General features: G+C 40.4%; 1 protein-coding gene across 8 annotated transcripts in view; it reads left to right on the forward strand.

Moving 5' to 3' along the window:
* Positions 1-21,192, forward strand: part of add3a (adducin 3 (gamma) a) — a 318,245-nt gene that overhangs the window by 289,839 nt on the left and 7,214 nt on the right. For 7 of the 8 annotated variants that reach the window (XM_041210398.1, XM_041210396.1, XM_041210397.1 and 4 more), the window contains 3 exons: positions 9,080-9,199; positions 14,274-14,363; positions 20,155-20,287. In XM_041210398.1, coding sequence (XP_041066332.1) covers positions 9,080-9,199; positions 14,274-14,363; positions 20,155-20,287 — 343 coding nt within the window. Of the gene's footprint in view, positions 1-9,079; positions 9,200-14,273; positions 14,370-20,154; positions 20,288-21,192 lie in introns of those variants that run through there. The other variant, XM_041210401.1, reaches the window with a different exon arrangement.

Below are 21,192 nucleotides of genomic sequence, written 5' to 3' on the forward strand. Positions count from 1 at the left end.
TGGCCCTGAATTAGACCAAGCTTACCAGTACTCTCTAGGAGTATGCCTTGGTTGGAGTAGACCCACTACACATTTTTTTTATATTCATTCATGGGATATGGGTATCACTGGCTAGGCCAGCATTTATTGCCCATCTCTAATTGCCTTTGAGAAGCTGGTGGTGAGCTGCCTTCTTGAACCACTGCAGTCCATGTGGTGTAGATACATCTACAGTGCTGTTAAGTAGGGAGTTCCAGAATTTTGACCCAGCAACAATGAAGGAACAGCGATATATTTCCAAGTCAGGATGGTGACTGGCTTGGAGGGGAATTTTCAGGTGTTTCCATGTGCCTGCTGCCCTTGTCCTTCTAGATGGTAGCAGTCATGGGTTTGGAAGATGCTGCCTAAGGTGCCTTGGGGAGTTCCTGCAGTGCATCTTGTAGAATACACTTCTGCCACTGTGCATTGGTAGTGGAGGGAGTGAATGTTTGTGGATGGGGTGCCAGTCAAGCAGGCTGCTTTGTCCTGGCTGGTGTCAAACTTCTTCAGTGTTGTTGGAGCTGCACTCATCCAAGCAATTGGAGAGTATTCCATTACACTCCTGACTTGTGCCTTGTAGAGGATTCAAGAGGTGAGTTACTCACCACAAGATTCCTAGCCTCTGACCTGCTCTTGTAGCCACACTGTTTATATGACTAGTCCTGTTCAGTTTCCAGTTAATGGTAACCCCAGGAAGTTGATAGTGGGGGATTCAGCGATGGTAATGCCATTGAGTGTCAAGAGGCGATGGTTGGATTCTCTCTTGTTGGAGATGATCTTGATTGGCACTTGTGTGGCGAGAATGTTACTTGCCACTTGTCAGCCCGAGCCTGGATATTGTCCAGGTCTTGCTGCATTTGGACCTGGACCGCTTCATTATGTGAGGAGTTGTGAAATGGTGTTGAACGTTGTGCAGTCATCGGCGAACATCCCCACTTCTGACCTTATGATGGATGAAAGGTCATCGATGAAGCAACTAAAGATGGTTGGGCCTAAGACACTACCCTGAGGAACTCCTGAAGTGATGTCCTGGAACGGAAATGATTGACCTCCAACAACCACAACCATCTTCCTTATGCCCAGCAGGTTCCCACCCCCCCACCTGCCCAATTCCCATTGACTCCAGTTTTGCTAGTGCTCCCTGCTGCCACACTCAGTCAAATGCTGCCTTGATGTTAAGGGCAGTCACTCTTGCCTCACATAGAGTTCAGCTCTTTAGTCCATGTTTGAACCAAGGCTGTAATGAAATCAGGAGCTGAGTGACCCTGGTAGAACCCAAACTGAGCATCAGTGAGTAGGTTGTAACTTCGCAAGTGCCGCTTGATAGCACTGTTGATGACCCATTCCATTGCTTTACTGATGATCGGGAGTAGACTGATGGGGCAGTAATTGGCTGGATTGCATTTGTCCTGCTTTTTGTATACAGGACATACCTGGGCAATTTTCCACATTGTCAGATAGGTGCCAGTGTTGTAGCTATCGTGGAATAGCTTGGCTAGGGGCACGGCAAGTTCTGGAACACATCTTCAGTACTATTGCCAGAATATTGCCAGGGCCCATAGTCCATGTGGTATCTAGCGCCTTTAGCCACTTCTTGATATCACATGGAGTGAATTGAATTGACTGAGGACTGGCATCAGTGACGCAGAAGACCTCTGGAGGAAGCCGAGATGGATCATCCACTCGGCACCTCTGGCTGAAGCTTATTCCAAATGCTTCAACTTTTATTTTTAGTGGCAATTGATGAGCTTTTGGCTCTCTTATAAAAGGGGCTAACAAAAACCACAAATATTTATCTTATGTGCTAGTGGGTCTGCTTGGAATGATTTTCTAATGCTACTTTTCTCAGCTGTCACAAAGCTGCCCAAAGTGCAGCTATAGTGTATGTGCCTGTTAGGAAAACAAAGAATCACTTGTTACCTGTGGCAGAATAGAGGTGATGGTTTCTGCGGGTACATCATGACACTCATGCCAGAATCGCAAACCTGCATATATTCCAAACTTCATATTAAAACCCATTATCCAAAACCATAACTTTTTAAATGAAATTTTCATGTAGATTAATTTATAAAACTTTAGAAAAGTTTTTGGTTATGGCATCAATCTTGTGGCTGTGATTATTTGTGTGTTTTTGGCTTAAATTTCCTAATCCATCAGTTTAGCAATATAAATTTATATAGGTTGGTGTGTTTCCTATTTTTAAAAATGGTTAAACATATGATTTTATTGTGGGAAATGGGAGTTTCATTGTGCAATACATCAGTGTTACCTGTATAAAAGTACTTCAGTGATTAAATAACATTATAGAGAAATAAATATTTTTCTCATCTTTGCTTTGCTTCGTACTTTTAACTTATTGTCAAGAGTCAGGCATCAGTCTCCCGTGTAAGAACACCATCTGTATTTTCTATCCGCAATCACTCATGTGTCTTACTATCCGTGCACTGGTGGGAGGTCTCTGCTGTGACTTCTCTTGCATAGGTGTAGTATTTTAGGTTAAACAAATGGGTCAGATGTCGGAAGCAATAAATATAACGTAAACTAGTCAGCCCTTGTTAGAATTTAAAAGTTTACAAGCAAAAAAGGCTCTAGTTTAATACCCCTGTGTCCTGTTAAAAATGTTAAGCATACATCTCCGTCTGACAAGTGCTGTAATAAATGTGATTTTACCTTTTGTCAGATCCTAATGAACCTAAAATGACGCAATATTGTAATAGGGGCTAGCAGCATGGATTTTGCAAGGAAACATCATAGTTGACTGGTTTAAAAATTAGAAGGTTTTTTACTTGATGTATTTATTTAAAGTTGTTTAGGATCTTCTAGATCCTGCTCATGTTTTGAGTCAATGGGGATTTTAACTATTTTAATAGAATTTTCAGCTAATCAATTACATGTTTACATGTCAACTTTTGCGGTAAGGTTTCTGAACTTAAATGATAATGTATGAGCATAGCAGTATCTGGCATTTTAAAATCCATTTTACATCCCTTCAAGACCAAGCATAAAATAAAAATGCATACAGTAAAATACCAAAAAGTGATTTCAAGATTGTTCTATTATTGCTGAAAAGAAAGACATGTTGCTGATGCTTTTCATCTTGCACTCATCAGGTCAAATGCAAGAATGCCAATTTTCAAACCATCACAACAATTTATACCACAGGAGAAAAGTGTGCTGAATGGTTGGCAAGTTGACTCTTGATTGGCCAAGGCGTTGCCATGGAGAAAGCAACAGGAACTATAGGCTACCCAAGCTCCCATGTAATTCAAAAAAGGCACAAGGCTTGAACATACTCCTTTTGTTTGCAGAGAACAGGTCCCTACATGTGATTGTATGTCGCTTCTAGCAACGGTAAATGAGCCACTCTACGAGCTCGTTGAAAGTAAAATACTATGGATGCTAGAATCTGAAATAAAAACAAAAAATGCTGGAAAAAAACTCAGCAGGTCTGGCAGCACCTGTGGAGAGAGAAACCAGAGTTAATGCTTCTACTCCATATGACTTCTTCAGAGCTCGATGAGCTCTACAAGCTTGACTGATTATCTTAAATTAGTTGTTAGTGTAGCTATTAGTGCACTCGGGATTATTCAGCAAATGCTGCCCAATTATGTCTAATAGCAGTGGTTTGGGTTTTGCAAGCACGGGTGATTATAATAGAGTACAGACTGCACTCAGACTGCAAACTGTTCCTGTCAGCCAATCGTTGGGACATACGGCTTATGGATCTGGTATTGCACCGGCACTGACATTCATTCACAACATTGCCCAATTGTGTGGTAAGCAGAACGTCTTTGACTGGTGGCAGCATCCTGTTCGTGGAAAATACCTCACAAATGGACCTTTATACTTGAAAAGTGCCCAGTCTATCTCAAATTAACCTGGAAAGGCAAAGTGTCTCAAAAATTTGAACAGCAGGTTAAGGAAGCCTTTTCATTCTGCGGTGGTTATGCAAGTGCCATTTTCCACTAGCAGAATACTGCCATCAGTCCAAAAATATATTCTACCTACCATACAATTGAGCAACGTCGTGTATGAATTTTAGTGCTGGTGTATTGTCAGGAATGTAGGCCATGTGTTCTAGTGATTGGCTGATCAAATCAAACAGCATGCTTGAGTTCTTAATAAGCAGAATACAAAACTTGTTTAATCAACCTGCACTTGCAAAACCCAAAACAAAATGGCTACTGTTGCATGTGATTCTGTAATTAGAGATCAATGACTGAACAATCCTGAGTGCATTAATAGCTAACAACCAGTTTAAGATAATCATTTGAGCTCGTAACACAGCTCATTTAAGCTTGTTAGAAGTGTGGTCCTATGCAGAGACCCATTCTCTGCAAACGAAAGGAATATGTTCAAGCCTTGCACCATTTTTGAATTATCCAGGAGCTTCGGGAGCCTATGGTTCCTCGTTGCTTTCTCCATGGCAATGCCTCTGCTAGAGTCTACTGCCAATCAATCAGCACTTTTTTGTCCTGTAGTATAAAATATGATCATTTGAAATTTGGCAGTCTCACATTTGTCCTGATGAATGTAAGACAAAATGCTTTGGCAACATGAATCTTTTCAGCAATATTCTGTTCTTTCTATGGAGGTTAGATTATTGTTATAAGCTATTTGAGCTTGACTCATGCAATGTGAGCTTGGTGTTGTATCTTGTAGTACCTGAGCACCTTAATCTACCATTGTCTTATAATGCTCAAATACTCATTATTCACTTTAAGTAGGGTGCTTTAAAGTGTAAAAGCAAAAATAAAAGCAAACAAAATGCGGATGCTGGAAATCCAAAACAAAAACAAAAATACCTGGAAAATCTCAGCAGGTCTGGCAGCATCTGCGGAGAGGGACACAGTTAACGTTTCGAGTCTGAATGACCCTTCAACAGAACTAAGTAAAAATAGAATATATTAAATGCTTTAAAGTGTATTAGAAGGCTATAAGTCAGTTGAGGAATTTGTTGTAATGATCATCTGAACTTCAACATTTTCTCACTGTTGTGACACATGACACATACCAACCCAAATGTTTTGCATAATTTGTGGTTTTTGTACTTGCATTTAGTCTCAAAGCTGCCACAATTATTGGAGATTGTGACCATTGTTGGACAATGTCAGAACTAGTAGAGGCTGAGGCATTATAAAGGCAAGACCAATGTTAATAGTATTATTTTCAACAATAACATTACTGAAAAATTACAACCATTATATTCTGCATTTATTTCATTCAGTCACAGTTTGTTTGCTAAGAGTTTCACTTTTTTCCTATTGTGTATATTTTCCTTTGGCTCAATAATAATTAACATTTGAATAATTAGAATTATTTAAAAGGTTGAATACATGGTTGACAGTATTTTTTTCAGTTGCAAAATGCAATTGGTGTTTACCTAGTGCAGTATGGAATTGAAGCAATAAGAGTGCTTTGAGCAAAACTTGATGGCAAGGTTGAGGTTTCTTTACTCACAAATGTCACTTTCTCCTCTAAGACCATTGAACGTGTTGCTCTCCAACTTTATGCCCATTTGTCTCTCCTATAGTTCCCTCTTCAAATTCTTCCAGCCCAACTTCCATCCATCTTGCACTGAAATGACACTGAAGTCACAAATGATATCCTTTACAACTGTGGTCATGTACTCTTCCATTCTAAATCCTTCAGCATTCAACATGGTCATTCAAGTTAGCTCCTCTAATGTGTCTCCTTTGTCATCCAATAAGACAGCACTGGTCTCATATGGTTCCATTCCACTATATCTAAACATAGCCAGCTCATCTTTAATAATGACTTCCTCTTCTCTCTCCCTCAAAGTTCTATCCTTGGTCCTCTCCTCTTCCATATCAAATTGCTGACTTTTAGTGACATAATTCATAGACACTAGATCAGCTTCCACATGTACTATGCTACTCAGTTCTACATCTTTACAGCCTCTGTTGACTTTTCATTTCCCTCTATGCTGTGAGCCTCCTTGTCCAACATGCATCTTGAATGTCAAACTATTTTCAGCTCAAAATTAGAAAGACTAAATCAATTGTCTTCAGTCCCTTCTACGGACACTTTCCTCCTCCTCCTCCAGGCATTCTTAGGCTGAATCAGCCTTTTCAGTCTTTTTGTCCTGTAAGGATCCAAATCCTCTCCAGCACTAAGACTTCTTGCTTCCACCTCCACAACAACGCCTGCCCCTTTGCTGCTGAAACTCATTTATGTGTCTTTGTTACCTCTAAACTTGATCACTCTAACTTGGTTAACTGATTAATTTACCTCCCAGAGTATGCACAAGCCTTGCTCAGCTATCATTTATCCTCACTGGCTCATGTTGACTGTCCATTGTCCATACATTAAATTGGAAATCATCTTCCATGTAGTCAGTTTCTTCCATCCCACTTTCCCATACCCGACCATTGATAACTGGTTCCTACTCTCTAGAATTCCATGTCTTAATTTCTCCTTTTCTAGCTTGGTGTTCCCTACCTTGTAAATTTTTTTTGCATTAAATGGGAAATATAAATCCAAGTTGTTGAAGCAGCATTCTTGTGTGATTTGGGCTTGCATGTTGGTATGAGCACAACTTTTCCAGATCTTTGTGTTCTTCAGGTAAACATCAGGATCAAATTGGCTACAATTGCTTTTGGTTATACCCAGTATTCCACCCAATGTGCAAAGTCCTAAATCTATTGTATTTTTCTTTCAGTACTATCTTTTGATCATGTTTCTAATTAAAATTGTTCCATCAATGTCTTCCAAATGTCTCAGTAGGATGACCTAAGTATGAAATAAATGAAATTGAGCTCTGAAAATACAGTTGTAGTCTACTAAAATATTTTGAATAGCTCTAATCAATGCTACAATATAAACATCCAACAAAGATTAATTTCATTTGCTTTTGTGGGAATGATTCACATTAAGATTCAAGTTCAATGCACATGTCCATAACTAACTGCAAATCCCTCTCATATAAATAATAAATATTTTTACATATTTAATACTTGTGTGAAACATTCACAATGACTAAAAATACAGCCAGAATTCAGCTTGCACATCTGTCAAGTCAGAAATGTAAGGAAGTCTGTGTTTTCCTATGATGCCCTGATCTTATGCAAATAATTTAGACTGAAATCTGATCACAGTACAATAATTAAATGTAGCTTATTACAAAGGAGCTCCCTTTGGTGGCAAGAGGTTAAGAATTTACTGTTAGAAAACCTAACAGTATAGGACACACTGCGAAAAGGCTGGTTATTTGGTTAGTCTACTAGCTTTTTAACTTCATAATTTGTATAGAGAATTGTAAAATATTGTTCACAACATTTTTTAATTTTATGAAAGTGAGCGTAGTTTACAAAATATGCATTAGGTTAACAATCAAAGCTCAAAACTGTTAAGTTCTAAGCGTTCTCTTGAAATGGGTGGGGTCAGTTTTATACACTACTTCCATTTTTCTTTACAGATTTTTCCCAGATTGCTCCTCTTGTTAAAGCTATTTGTCTTCATGCAGCTCACCATCTGGAGGGTGGGTCAGCACATTATGTAATTCCCCAAAGCTTCCACCAGCAATGCTTTCCAATATCTCAAAAGCCAGAATACATCATTCCATGGACAGAGTAGGTTGACTAAGTACTAACAAAACTCAATGGTTCAGCTGAATGTTGGCTAAGATCTGGACACAGATGTATAAATTTTTCTCAAGAACATTCTAATGATTGCTTGTCTGTTAGTGTATTTTACATAGGAATTTAAATCATACGCCAAGCAGCCAAGTAAATGTATTTTTTCCTAACACAGAGGCTTATATCCATCCTTTTAACCAAGTTTCATGCTTGTGCACCTCCCTAACTGCAGCCTATTTGCTGTTGGATTGAAATTCAATATTAATTCAGAAAAATAGTCATGTTGATTTGGTTTTATTCCCTATTACTATCTTGGAAATCTTTATCTATCCCCTTCTCATGAACCTGTCTCGATTCTATATATTCTTTTCCCAAATTTGCCTCAAATTCCGTGTCCCTAAGTTCCCCACCCCCATCAAAATATCTACCTCTGGCTCTGCCCTCTTGCTTTCCTGTGTGTCCAGCAATCTTTAGTGCCTCTATTTGAACTGTTCCATCTGTGTAGCTCTGATTATCTATCTCCATTAGCTACCCCATTAATCCCCACCCCCAGATTTGCTGAATATTATTTCTAAGAACCAGGCTTGTTCCTTCTGGTAATGTTAAGAGCCCTCTTATTGATAGTATGGTGGATATTATAGTGCAAGGATTGACAGCAACACAGAGTCCCTACAGTATTACTGGAAAAGCAATGGCCGGAATTTTTTTTTTTTAATTATCAAGGTCTCCACATACCCATGAAGACCATTTGGTGTACCACGGTAGGTTATCCACTGATTTATACATTAGGCTGGATTTTTGTTCGTTGCAATTGCCTATTGACTTTCTTTGGGGTTTTGCATCAAAAATTACTGTAAATTAGGAGCCAAATAAATGCAAGACATCAAGAACGTGTGTGAGTAAAGCAAGCACCTGGGTGATTGCAGAGTCTAAACTAGGAAGTATCAGAATAGTGAATCTGATGTCAAATCAGATACAGAAAGCGAAATAGAGATGGAATGAGAGATGAAGAATGTTTTAAAAATTAGTTTACTTTTTAAAAAATCTCCCAGTAATTAAAAGCTGAAGGAATGAATCTCCACACTTATAAGAGTTAATTTTCAGTGCCAGAGTGTTTATGTTGCAGTAATCAAGACTTGCCTTACCATTAGAAGGGTACTTGGACAGAAATGAACAGACTTTTTTCTGGTGAATTTAGCTTGTATATATCAGGTAGGCGCAGCAACTTCACGCCATTCAGTGTATTTGCATGGTGAGTCTTTCAGTGAAACGTCATGACCACAAAACCTTTGGAAGAGCAGAGCATATCGAACAAGCAACTTCCTGATTTCCACATTCAACTGCGGTCGTCAGAAGTTGTCTTGTTCCATGTCAGTAAGTGCTATTGTCTTGTCATTGTTGGTACTGCAAAATCCGGGCTATTATTTTTCTAAGAATCATGTAGAAATTTTATCTTTTTTCAGTGGAAAAGGGCAGACAGCACTTCAAAAAACAGTAGTGGAACACCAATCAAGATAGAAGATCCTAATCAGTTTGTTCCATTAAACACAGATCCACGGGAGGTCCATGACAGGAGAAACAAGGTAAACCTTGTCTGAGTGATAGTTATACAGTACAGAAACAGTCCCTTCAGCCCATCGTGTCCACGCTGGCCATCAAGCACCTATCTATTCTAATCCCATTTTCCGGCACTTGGTCCATAGCGCTGTATGCTATGGTATTTCAAGTGACCATCTAAATATTTCTTAAATGTTGTGAGGGTTCCTGCCTCTACCAAACCCTCAGGCAGTGTGTTCCAGATTCCAGCGATCCTCTGGGTGAAAAAACTTTCCTCAAATCCCCTCTAAATCTTCTGCCCCTTACCTTAAATCTATGCCCTCTGGTTATTGACACCTCTGCTAAGGGGAAAAGTTTCTTCCTATCTACCCTATCTATAACCCTCATAATTTTGTACACTCTTATCAGGTTCCCCCTCAGCTGTCTCTGCTCTAACGAAAACAACCCTAGCCTATCCAGTCTCTCTTCATAGCTGAAACTCTCCAGCCCAGGCAACATCCTAGTGAATCTCCTCAGCACCCTCTCCGGTGCAATCACATCCTTCCTATAGCATGGCGACCAGAACTGCGCACAGTACTCCAGCTGTGGCCTAACTAGCGTTTTAGACAGCTCCAACATAACCTCCCTCCTCTTGTATTCTATGCCTTGGTTAATAAAGGCATGTATCCCATATGCCGCCTTAACCACCTTATCTACCTGTGCTGCTGCCTTCAGGTATCTATGGACATATACACCAAGGTCCCTCTGATCTTCTATATTTCCTAGGGTCCTACCATTCATTGTGTATTCCCTTGCCGCGTTGGTCCTTCCAAAATGCATTACCTCACACTTCTCAGGATTAAATTCCATTTGCCATTGCTCTGCCCATCTTCCCGGTCCATCTATATTGTCCTGCAATCTAAAGCTTTCCTCCTCACTATTTACGACATCACTATTTTTCGTGTCATCTGCGAAATTACTGATCATACCTTCTATATTCACGTCTAAATCACTAATGTACACTACAAACTAGCAAGGGTCCCAGCACCAATCCCTGTGGTACACTACTCATCACAGGCTTCCAATCACAAAAACAACCTTCGAACCTCATCCTCTGCCTCCTGCCACTAAGCCAATTTTGGATCCATTTTGCCAAATTGCCCTAGATCCCATGGGCTCTTACCAGCTTGACCATTCTCCCATGCAGGACCTTGTCAAAAGCCTCACCGAAGTCCATGAAGGCTACATCAACTGCACTGCCCTCATTTAACACAACTAGTCACCTCCTCGAAAAATTCAATCAAATTTGTTCGACACGATCTCCCCCGACAAAGCTATGCTGACTATCCCTGATTAATCCCTGCCTCTCCTGTGCCTCAGAATTTATCCAATAGTCTCCCTACCACTGATGTTAGACTCACTGGCCTGTAATTACCTGGTTTATCCCTACTATCCTTCTTGAATAATGGTGCCACATTTGCTGTCCTCCAGTCCTCTGGCATCTCTCCTGTGGCCAGAGAGGATTTGAAAATTAGTGTCAGAGCCCCTACAATCTCCTCCCTTGCCTCACATAGCAGCCTGGGATACATCTCACCTGGATCTGGGGATTTATCCACTTTTAAGCCTGCTAAAACTACTAATACCTCCTCCCTTTCAATGCTAACTTGTTCAAGTATATACAGTTCCCCCTCCCTGATTTATACACCTACATGGTCCTCCATAGTGAACACAGATGAAAAGTAATCATTTAAAACCTCACCTATGTCCTCTGGCTCCACTCACAAATTGCCACTTTGGTCCCTAACTCTTTCCCTGGTTATCCTCTTGCCCTTAATATATTTATAAAATGTCTTGGGATTTTACTTTATTGTACCTGGCAGTTTTTTCATGCTTCGCTCTCCTAATTACTTTTTTTTTAAGTACCCCACCCCTACACTTTCTATACTCCTCTAGGACTTCCACTGTTTTCAGCCCTCTGTATCTGCCATAAGCCTCTTTTTTTTTCTTATCCAATCCTCTATATCCCTTGACATCCAGGATTCCCTGGACTTGTTGGTCCTTGTTGTACCCTTCACCCTTACGGGAACATGTTGGTCCTGAACTCTCACTATTTCCTTTTTGAATGACTCCCACTAGTCTGATGTAGACTTTCCTACAAGTAGCTGCTCTCCATCCACTTTGGCCAGATCCTGTCTTATCATATTGAAATTTGCCTTCCCCCAATTCAGGACTTTATTTCCAGTCCATCTTTGTCCTTTCTAAAACTACCCTAAATATTAGAGTTATGGTCACTATCCCTGAAATGCTCCCCCACTGATACTTCTACCACTTGCCCAGCTTCATTCCCTAAGATTAGGTCCAGTACCACCCCTTTTCTTGTCAGACTTTCTACGTGCTGGCTCAAAAAGCTCTCCTGGATGCACTTTAAGAATTTCGCCCCCTCTAAGCTCAGTTAGAATTGGGGAAGTTGAAATCCCCTACTATTATTACTCTATTATTGTTACACTTCTGAGATTTGCCTATATATCTGCTCCTCTACCTCCCGTTTACTGTTTGGAGACCTAGAGTACACTCCCAGCAAAGTGATTGCCCCCTTTTTGTTTTTAAGTTCTACCCATATGGCCTCATTTGAGGAACCTTCTAAGATACCATCCCTCCTTACTGCAGTAATTGACTCCTTGATCAATAGTACAATGCCACCTCCTCTTTTACTGGCCATCTTTTACTCCGTGACATGCCTGAAGATTCTATACTCTGGAATATTGAGCTGCCGGTCCTGCCCTTCCCTCAACCATGTCTCTGAGATAGCAACAATATCATATTTCCATGTGCTAATCAATGCCCTCCATTCATCTGTCTTACTTGTAAGACTCCTTGCATTAAAATAGATAGTCCAACTTTGCATTATTCCCTTGTGCCTTTAAAAAGGTCAAGATTTGCTCTGCCTTCCAGATTGATTTAGTTTCTCCTCTGTATTTGGCTGTGCATCACCCCCTACTGTAACTCCACTCTATATCCCATCCCCCTACCAAATTAGTTTAAATCCCCACCCCCCAATAGCACAAGCAAAGCTCCCCGCAAGGATGTTGGTCCTGTTCCGGTTCAGGTATGGTTGTACCTGAAGACTTATCCAGGCCCCACTTTCACCAGAAACAGATCCAGTGATACAGAAAACTAAATCCCGGCTCTTGCACCATCTCTTCAGCCACGTATTCATCCTCTCTATCCTCCTATTCCTATACTCACTTGCACGTGGCACAGGGAGTAATCCAGAGATTACAACCTTTTGAGGTCCTGCTTTTTAATCTGCTACCTAGCTCCCTAAATTCTTGTTGCAGGACCTCATCCTTCTTTCTACCCATGTCATTGGTACCAATGTGAACCACGACCTCTAACAGTTCGCCATCCCCCTTCAGAATGCCTTGCAGCTGTTTTGTGACATCTTTGACCCTGGCACCAGAGAGGCAACACATCATCCTGGAGTCATGTCTATGGCTGCAGAAGCACCTGTCTGCTCCCCTCACTATTGAGTCTCCTACCACTATTGCTCTTGCACTCTTACTCCTCCCCCGCTTGTGCAGCTGAACCACCCACAGTGCCGTGAGCTTGGCTCTAGCTGCACTCTCCAGAGGAGCCTTCACCCTCAGCGTTTTCCAACAAAAACGGTTCTTGAGTGAGATGCACTCTGGGGCTTTCTTGACCACCTGCCTGCCTCCGTCCTTCTGACAGGTTGTCACCCACATTCCCTCTCTGACTGCACTTCCTTCAGCTGTGGAGTGACCACATCTTAAAAACATGCTATCCACGTAACCCTCAGCCCCGTGGATGCACTGCCGTGTCTCCAGCTGACGCTCAAACTCCGAAACCCATTGCTCAAGCTGGTGGCACTTCCTGCACATCTGATCATCCAAACTGCAAGGAGTGTCTAAGAATTCCCACATGCTGCAGGCTGTACAACAACAGGATTGAGCTCCCTTGCCATACTTGTTGTTTGTTTTAATTAAAAGTATTTCCTTAAATCTAAACCAAGTAGAAAACTATTTAGTTTTTCTTAAAAAAAAATACTGAGACTCTTACCTTCTGTAATGTTGCTTTAAAGTAGAAAAAAACATTTACCTATAAATCAGCTCTTTCCCTTGTCCTGACGTCACTCCTTTCAAATTCTAGCACCACCAAGTGTTTGGGTGAGAAGCGGCTCCCTCACAGGTAAACTCCGTTCCCACTCTTTATACAGCCGCTCCGCTCCCTCACAGGTAAACTCCTGCTCTTTAGGTCCTCCTCTCGCACTCTCCTCCGGATGCTGCTGACTGCCTAGCTCAGGGTCCTCCTCTCGCACTCTCCTCCGGGTGCTGCTGACTGCCTGGCTCAGGGTCCTCCTCTCGCACCCTCCTCCGGGTGCTGCTGACTGCCTAGCTCGGGGTCATCTTATCGCACTGTCCTCCAGGTGCTGCTGACTGGCTATCCCAGGGTGGTCCTCTCGCACTAGTGGCTACTGAATTGCTATATCTGATTCCATATGAGGGTAAGAGTGAAAATTTCCAATAAATTTTAAAACATTTTCGTAAACATAACAAAAAAATCATTAAGGGAAGATACTTCCAATTAAAGTACTCTTACTGCTTCCAAAGTTACCTGGTACAGAAACCAAGCTTCTGGATTGCCTCACTGGAGACTGCCAAATGGGACAACAAAAATCTACAATGTCTAGAAACTTGATCTTAAGTGACTTAGCTACATGCACGGTGCAGACTGAGGTTGGGGAATATTAAAAAAAATGTTCCTTCAATGTTTTTATTCTTTATGATGTGTATTATATTAAGTAATAGTCATTGTATTTATGGACTCCATTTGTAAATAATTTAGAATTGGATCATAAATATATAATGTGCACAGTTTGCTGTTTGTGCAATTTCATGTATTTGTTATGAAAAGTTCTTCCAAAACCGTTTGAACTTTTCAGGATAATATCATCTCACCAATCTGCCCATGGCTTTAATTGTAGGTAAAAGGATCACACAAAACTCATTGATCAGGTCAAAGATGTTTAATATTTACAGTGTTATGTATCCTGACATATACAGCATGTCTGAACCAAGGATTGACTAATTATTTTTGTTCCAGATTCGTGAGCAGAATCGATATGACATGAAGACTGCGGGGCCACAGTCACAATTGCTGGCTGGTATTGTTGTAGAGAAGAAAACTACTCCGGTATAGTTGTATTATATATTTCAATTTGTCCTTCAATTCATGATTTTTCTGTTAATACAAATAGCTATAGTTCTCACCAGTTAAAACATCCATGTTTAAAATGAAGAATCACTTATATCTGCCAGAAAGTGGTAAATTAATTTGCATTAAAGCCAATGTCAAAATTGTCAGTTTTGGCATCTTAAATGCTCAATTTTTATTTTGTGCAGACTGACTAATGCAAAGAGAACTTGTGTATTGCTGAAAAGAGAAACATGCTTTTGAAACTTTTAATCTTGCACTCATCAGGACAGACTTAAGAATGCCAAATTTCAAAGGGAACAGCAACTTATAATGCATGAGAAAAGGGATGCTGATTGGTTGGCAAGTCACCTGATTGGTTGAGACGTTGCCATGGCATATGCACCAAGGAGCCATTACCCCCATGCTTCTCTTTATTCAAAAGAGATGCAATGTCTGGACATGTTCCTTTTGCCTGCAGAGGACAGACCCCTGCATATAAATATATGTAGCTACTAGCAAGCATAAGTGAGGTACATTACAAGCATGACTGATAATCTTAAATTGGTTGTTAATGTAATTCTTAGCATGCTCAGGATTGTTCAGCAAATGCTGCCCAATCGCAGAATCACACCTAACATTAGACATTATATTCTGAGTTTTGCAAGCACAGGTTCATTGAGTATGGTCAGTACTCTACCAATGCAAACGGGGGAGACAATGGCTCTGTGGTGTATTCCCCATGGCAACGTCTTGACCACAACCTATTTGCCAACTAATCAGGACCTCTTATCAGCAGTATAAATTGTTGTTCCCTTTGAAATTTGGCATTCTTGCATCTGTCCTGATGGGTGCAAGATGAAAAGCTTCAACAGCATGTCTCTTTTTTTCTGCAATAGTCAAGTTCTATACTACCAGGTGACTAGAGAGGGAACTCTTACAGTGAATTGTACCTACAATTTATATGAAACAGATTAAATCACTTATTGAATCAATCCATTTTGTTAACAATGTTAGTGATGTCCAAGCGTATAATCACCTGAAACCCAAGACCAATTGTTATCATTCAGGTACCTCCTGTGTTTTCAGCAATTTTATTGTTGTTTCTGCCACTTTTATCACATGCGCAGCATGAATATTAACTGTCCTCTCTGGAAGCTGTAGATGAAATTAATTTTAATCTTCTAAGATTACCCCTTCTGCCATGCAGAGCAGCAAATCACATTCACAGGAATGCAACTGCTGTAAGTCGTGGGGACTGTTATTGTAAATGGATTCTTTTAACTGCATTATCAATGTTCAGAATCACAGAATTGTTATGGTGCAGGAAGCCGCTGTTCAGCCCATCATGTCTGCACCAGCTCTCCGAATGAGCATTATGACTCAGTACCATTCTCCTGCCTTTTCCCCATAATTCTGCACATTGTTTCTATTTAAATATCATCTAATGCCCTCCTGAATGCCTTGAATTGAACCTGTCTCCACCACACTTCCAGGCAGTGCATTCCAGACCCGAACCACTCACTGTGTGAAAAATCATTTGCTTCTTTCGCAAATCACTTTAAATCTGTGCCATCTCGTTCTCGATCCTTTTACAAGCAGGAAGTTTTATCTACTCTGTCTAGACCCCTCATGAGTTTGAACACTTTTATCAAATCACCTCTTAGCCTTCTCCTGTCCAAGGAGAGCAGTCCCAACTTCTCCAATCTATCTTCATAATTGGTCTAACTAATGTCTTATACAAGTTCAGCATAACCTCCTTGCTCTTGTATTCTATTCCCCTATTAATAAAGCCATGGATACTGTATGCTTTATCAACTGCTCTCTCCACCTTTAATGATTTATGTGCATATACACCCAGGTCCCTCTGCTCCTGCACGCCCTTTACAGTTGTACCCCTTATTTCATTTTGTCTCTCCGTGTTCTTCCTACCAAAATGTATCACCTCACACTTCTCTGCATTGAGCTTCATCTGCCAACTATCTGCCCACTCCAATGACTTGTCTATGTCATTTTGAAGTTCTACACTGTCCACCTCTCAGTTTACAATGCTTCCAAGTTTTGTATCTTCCGCAAACTTTGAAATTGTCTGCTGCACACCAAGATCTAGATCATTAATATAAGGAAAAGCAAGGGTTCCAATACAGACCCCTGTGGAACTCCACTACAAACCTTCCTCCAGCCTGAAAAATATCCATTAACAATTACTCACTGTTTCCTATTACTTGGCCAATTTTATATCCACGTTGCTACTGTCCCTTTTATTCCATGAGCTATAACATTTCAAGTCTGTTGTGTGGCACTACATAGAATGCCTTTCAGAAGTCCATCTACACCACAACAACATTACCCTCATTGACCATCTCTGTTACCTCTTCAAAAAACTCCAAGTTAGTTAAATACTATTTTCCCTTAAGAAATCCATGATGGCTCTTCTTAATCAACCCACATTTTTCCACGTGACTATTAATTCTATCCCAAATAATTGTTTCTAGAAGCTTCCCATTGAAGTTAAACTGACTGGTCTATAATTGCTGGGCTTATCCTTACAACCTTTTTTGAACAAGGGCATAATGTTCGTGATTTTCCATTTGAAAATCCAGAGGTCAATCAGGGATAAACGTATTTGTTAAAGTTAAGTCTTTAACAAATTTGATAGTTTTTTTGAAGAACTGACTGGATGAAGTGGTGTGCCCCAGAAGTCATTGTTGAATTCACATTTCTTCTTGATGTATATATGGATGATTTGGACTTGGACACAGAGCATAATCTTGAAAATTTGATGACAAAGTTGAGAAAGCAGCAAACAGCAAGGAGAATTGTAAAGGAATTCAGAAAGATGCACAGTTTATGTAGAAAGGGCAGATAAGTGGCAAGTATATATTGCTATATAAAAAAAGACATGCTGTTGAAGTTTTTTGTTATGCACTCAACAGGACAAACGCAAGAATGCCAAATTCAACGGGAACAGCAATTTATACTTCATGTGAAGAGGGTGTTGATTGGTTGGCAAGTGGACTCTGATTTGTAGAGGCGTTGCCATGGGGCACGAACCAGGAAATGGATGTTCTCCCCCCCCCAAACTTCTGTTTAGTTAATAAAGGTGCAGTGCGTGGACATGTTCTTTTTGTTTGAAAACACATTGGGGCCCTGTCCTTTGCAAACAAAAAGTACATGTCCACACATCTTTTTCAACTAAACAGAAATTTGGGGACAGCCATTCCCTGGTTCATTCTCCGGTTCATTCCCCATGTCAATGCCTTTACCAATCAGAGTCGACTTGCCTGGTTTGAATTTGAAAGCTTGGCAGTTAACTGTTAGTCATAGTCGTAGAGATCTACAGCACAGAAAAAGGCCCTTCGGCCCATCGAGTCTGCACCGGTCAAACGAGTACCTAAGTATTCTAATCCCATTTTCCAGCATTCGGCCCATAGCCTTGTATGCCATGGCATCACAAGTGCACGTCCATATACTTCTTAAATGTTATGAAGACTGAAAGATTATGGCCAGTGCCCCTGCAATTTCCACTCTCACTTCCTTTATTATCCTTGAATGCATCTCATCCAGTCCTAATGCTGTGTCAACTTTAAGTACTGACAGTTTATCCAATACCTCCTCCCTTATCAATTTGAACCCTTCTAATGACAGAGTTTCCTCCTCTGTCACCATGACCTGCTTCCTTAGTAAAGACAGATGCAAAGTATTCATTTAACACCTCAGCCATGCTTCCTGTCCCATGCATAAATCCTTTTTTGGTACCTAATCGGCCCCAACTGCCTCTACCACCCTTTCAGGCAGTGGATGCCAGATTCCGACCACCCTCTGGATGAAAAAATTTTTCCTCACATCTGCTCTAAACCTGCAGCCCCTTACCTTAAATCTATGCCCCCTGGATATTGATCCCTCCACTAAGGGGAAAAGTTCCTTCCTGTCTACCCTATCTATGCCCCTTTTATACACCTCAATCATGGCCCCCCTCAATCTCCTCTGCTCCAGGGAAAATAACCCCAGTCTATCCAATCTCTTATAACTGAAACTCTCCAGGCCAGGCAACATCCTGGTAAATCTCCTCTGCACTCTCTCTAGTGCAATCACATCCTTCCTATAATGCAGATTCCAGAACTGCACGCAATACTCTAGCTGTGGCCTAACCAGGGTTTTATACAGTTCCAGCATAATCTCCCTGTTTTTATATTCTATGCCTCGGCTAATAAAGGCAAGTATCCCATATGCCTTTTTAACCAATTTATCTACCTGTCCTGCTACCTTAAGGAACCAGTGGACATGCACACTTTGATCCTTGGTACTTCCCAGGGTCCTGGCGTTCATGTATTCCCATGCCTTGTTTGTCCTGCCCAAGCGCATCACTTCACACTTAGCCAGATTAAATTCCCTTTGCCACTGATCAGCCCGTCTATATCCTCCTGTAATCTAAGGCTATCCTCCTCACTTTTTTTCACCCCACCAATTTTCGTGTCATCCACAAACTTACTGATCAACCCTCCTACATTCAAGTCTAAATTGTTTATATATACCACAAACAGCAAGGGACCCAACATCAATCCCTGTGGAACCCCACTGGACACAGGCATCCAATCACAAAAACACCCCTCTGCTTCCTGCCACTCAGCCAATTCTGGATCCAATTTGCCAAATTGCCTTGGATCCCATGGGCTCTTACCTTCATTATCAGTCTCCCATGCGGGACCTTATCAAAAGCGAATAGAAAATACCCAACATTGACACACCATGACAATGCCAGGGATTGAAAAACTATAGTCATGAGGAAAGGCTTGAGACATTAGGACTATTTTCATTTGAACAGACAATGTGAAGAGAATATTTAATGAATGATTATGGAATTATGAAGGGTTTTGATGGTGACTATGGAAAGAATTTCTTATGGAGAGTCGATGACACCTCATCAAATTAAAATCATCAATGAGGAAAGTGGCTGGGAGAAAATTGTCTACATACAAGGCTCTTAGAACAGAAAGAAGTTGAGGTCGTGGTCATTGCATATTTAAAGAAAATTGTATCAATATATCAATCTTTGAAACAGAACAAGATACAGTATGGGAGGAGGTTGTGAGAGAGAACAACGGTAGGATTTATTTTGGATTGTTCCAGTAATAGCTGGCATAGCCACTATGTGCCAAATCAACTCCTGTGCTATAAAATTCTATGGTTCTATGAATTTCTAATGAAGTACTGAACCAAAAACATGATGAATGTGGAAACAGAAAAGGATTTAATTAGCATACCGTCTGGATGGTTTACAGTGCAAATTATTATAAACATTTTATTCTGTCTAAATCAAATTCTTTGATCTCACCATACTTGAGTTAGCCCTCTGCATGATGCTATAAAAAATCAGTTTTTTGGCAATCTATTGAGATATGCTTGAGTGAAAGGGGAAAGGATCTCTTCCTTTTGAAAATGATTCAGCTAAAACCTAGCCAAGGGAACCAAAATACCTTATGTAGGTGATTTGAACACTGGAATTTGAACTTGGTTTAGCACTTCAGTGTCATTGCTGTTAAGATGCCCCTAGGTTATTTTGGTAATAATTAGCTCAGTTAAAGTAATACCTCTCCGTTTTCCTCACAGAGAAAGGACCTGATTGTATCTTTGTGCAGGTGACAGTTTACTATCATTGGTCATATATTAGAAAGCTTACATCAAACTGTAAGAAGATGCTCAGAATTTTCTGAGAATCGTGTGATAAAGTTAAAATCTTCCACCACTACTGAAACCTAAAATTATTTATGTAAATTTATTTACTTCCCAGCCCACACAGTTGGAAATCGAAGGAATGGAAGACCAGTTGCCACCAGGTCCACCTAACCCATTCAGTTACTTAAATGAGTGCGAATTGGAGGAATACAAAAAAATAATTGAACGGAAGCAACAAGGATTGGATGGTAAAATAAATTATATTTTTGATATGAAGGACTTGATTACATCCAGAAATTTGTCAGGATAATATGCAAAAACTTCAAAATTTCTGTATTGAGTATGGGGAAGGAAATAAGTTGTATTAGGATAAATTGGAAACAGTGACCTCTTGTGGTTAACAAATCTTAATGCCCCCATGTAGACTGTCTTTTCATTTATTAATATTTGTTTTCCTGGTTTATTTAGCACTTCAGTTGGATCCTAACCTATGAAATGCTGGAGTATTGAAACTCCAGATGTACAAAAGGACATCTATGTCCCCAATGGCAGGCTCCCCCTCCTTGAATTCTATTGCTTGCAATGTTTCCCCTCACTTGTATTCCAACATCAATTAGGAATGTGTTAAAGTTGCTGATGCTCTGTCCACCTAACGATATTGGAAGTTAATGTGGTTTACACACCAATCCCCTTGTTTAAAATCAGGATCTGAATTAAAGAGCCTATGATTGGGAGGTTGTGTGGTATTTTCTCATTTTTCAGGTCCACCTGCATTCTTGAGTTGAGACCTAAGCTCCCAGAGGCTCATTCTATAACTGTTTTTAAGTGGAGGGTAAGATGACATGGGGATAATCTTCTTCCCTCACTTTCTCTTATGAGTGGAATATCTGATATTACACCCCCGGCACCAAAATGTTTTTAAAATTATTTTTTGGGAAGTGGGAACTACGCCCCTGTTACCAGATTTTAGAATGTATTTGAGCAATCATGTATTTAGTTCACCATGCATAGACTTAAAAGCTCCCATGGCAGTATTTGAACAAGAATGGAGTTTTTCTGCTAGCCCCTGGCCATTATTTGTATCTAAACCGACATCAGCAAAATAAATTAACATTTGTTTAATTTCTGGGAACGTGCTGTACACAATTGGGCT

This window comes from Carcharodon carcharias, chromosome 17, assembly GCF_017639515.1.
Source record: "Carcharodon carcharias isolate sCarCar2 chromosome 17, sCarCar2.pri, whole genome shotgun sequence".
Lineage (NCBI taxonomy): Eukaryota > Metazoa > Chordata > Chondrichthyes > Lamniformes > Lamnidae > Carcharodon > Carcharodon carcharias.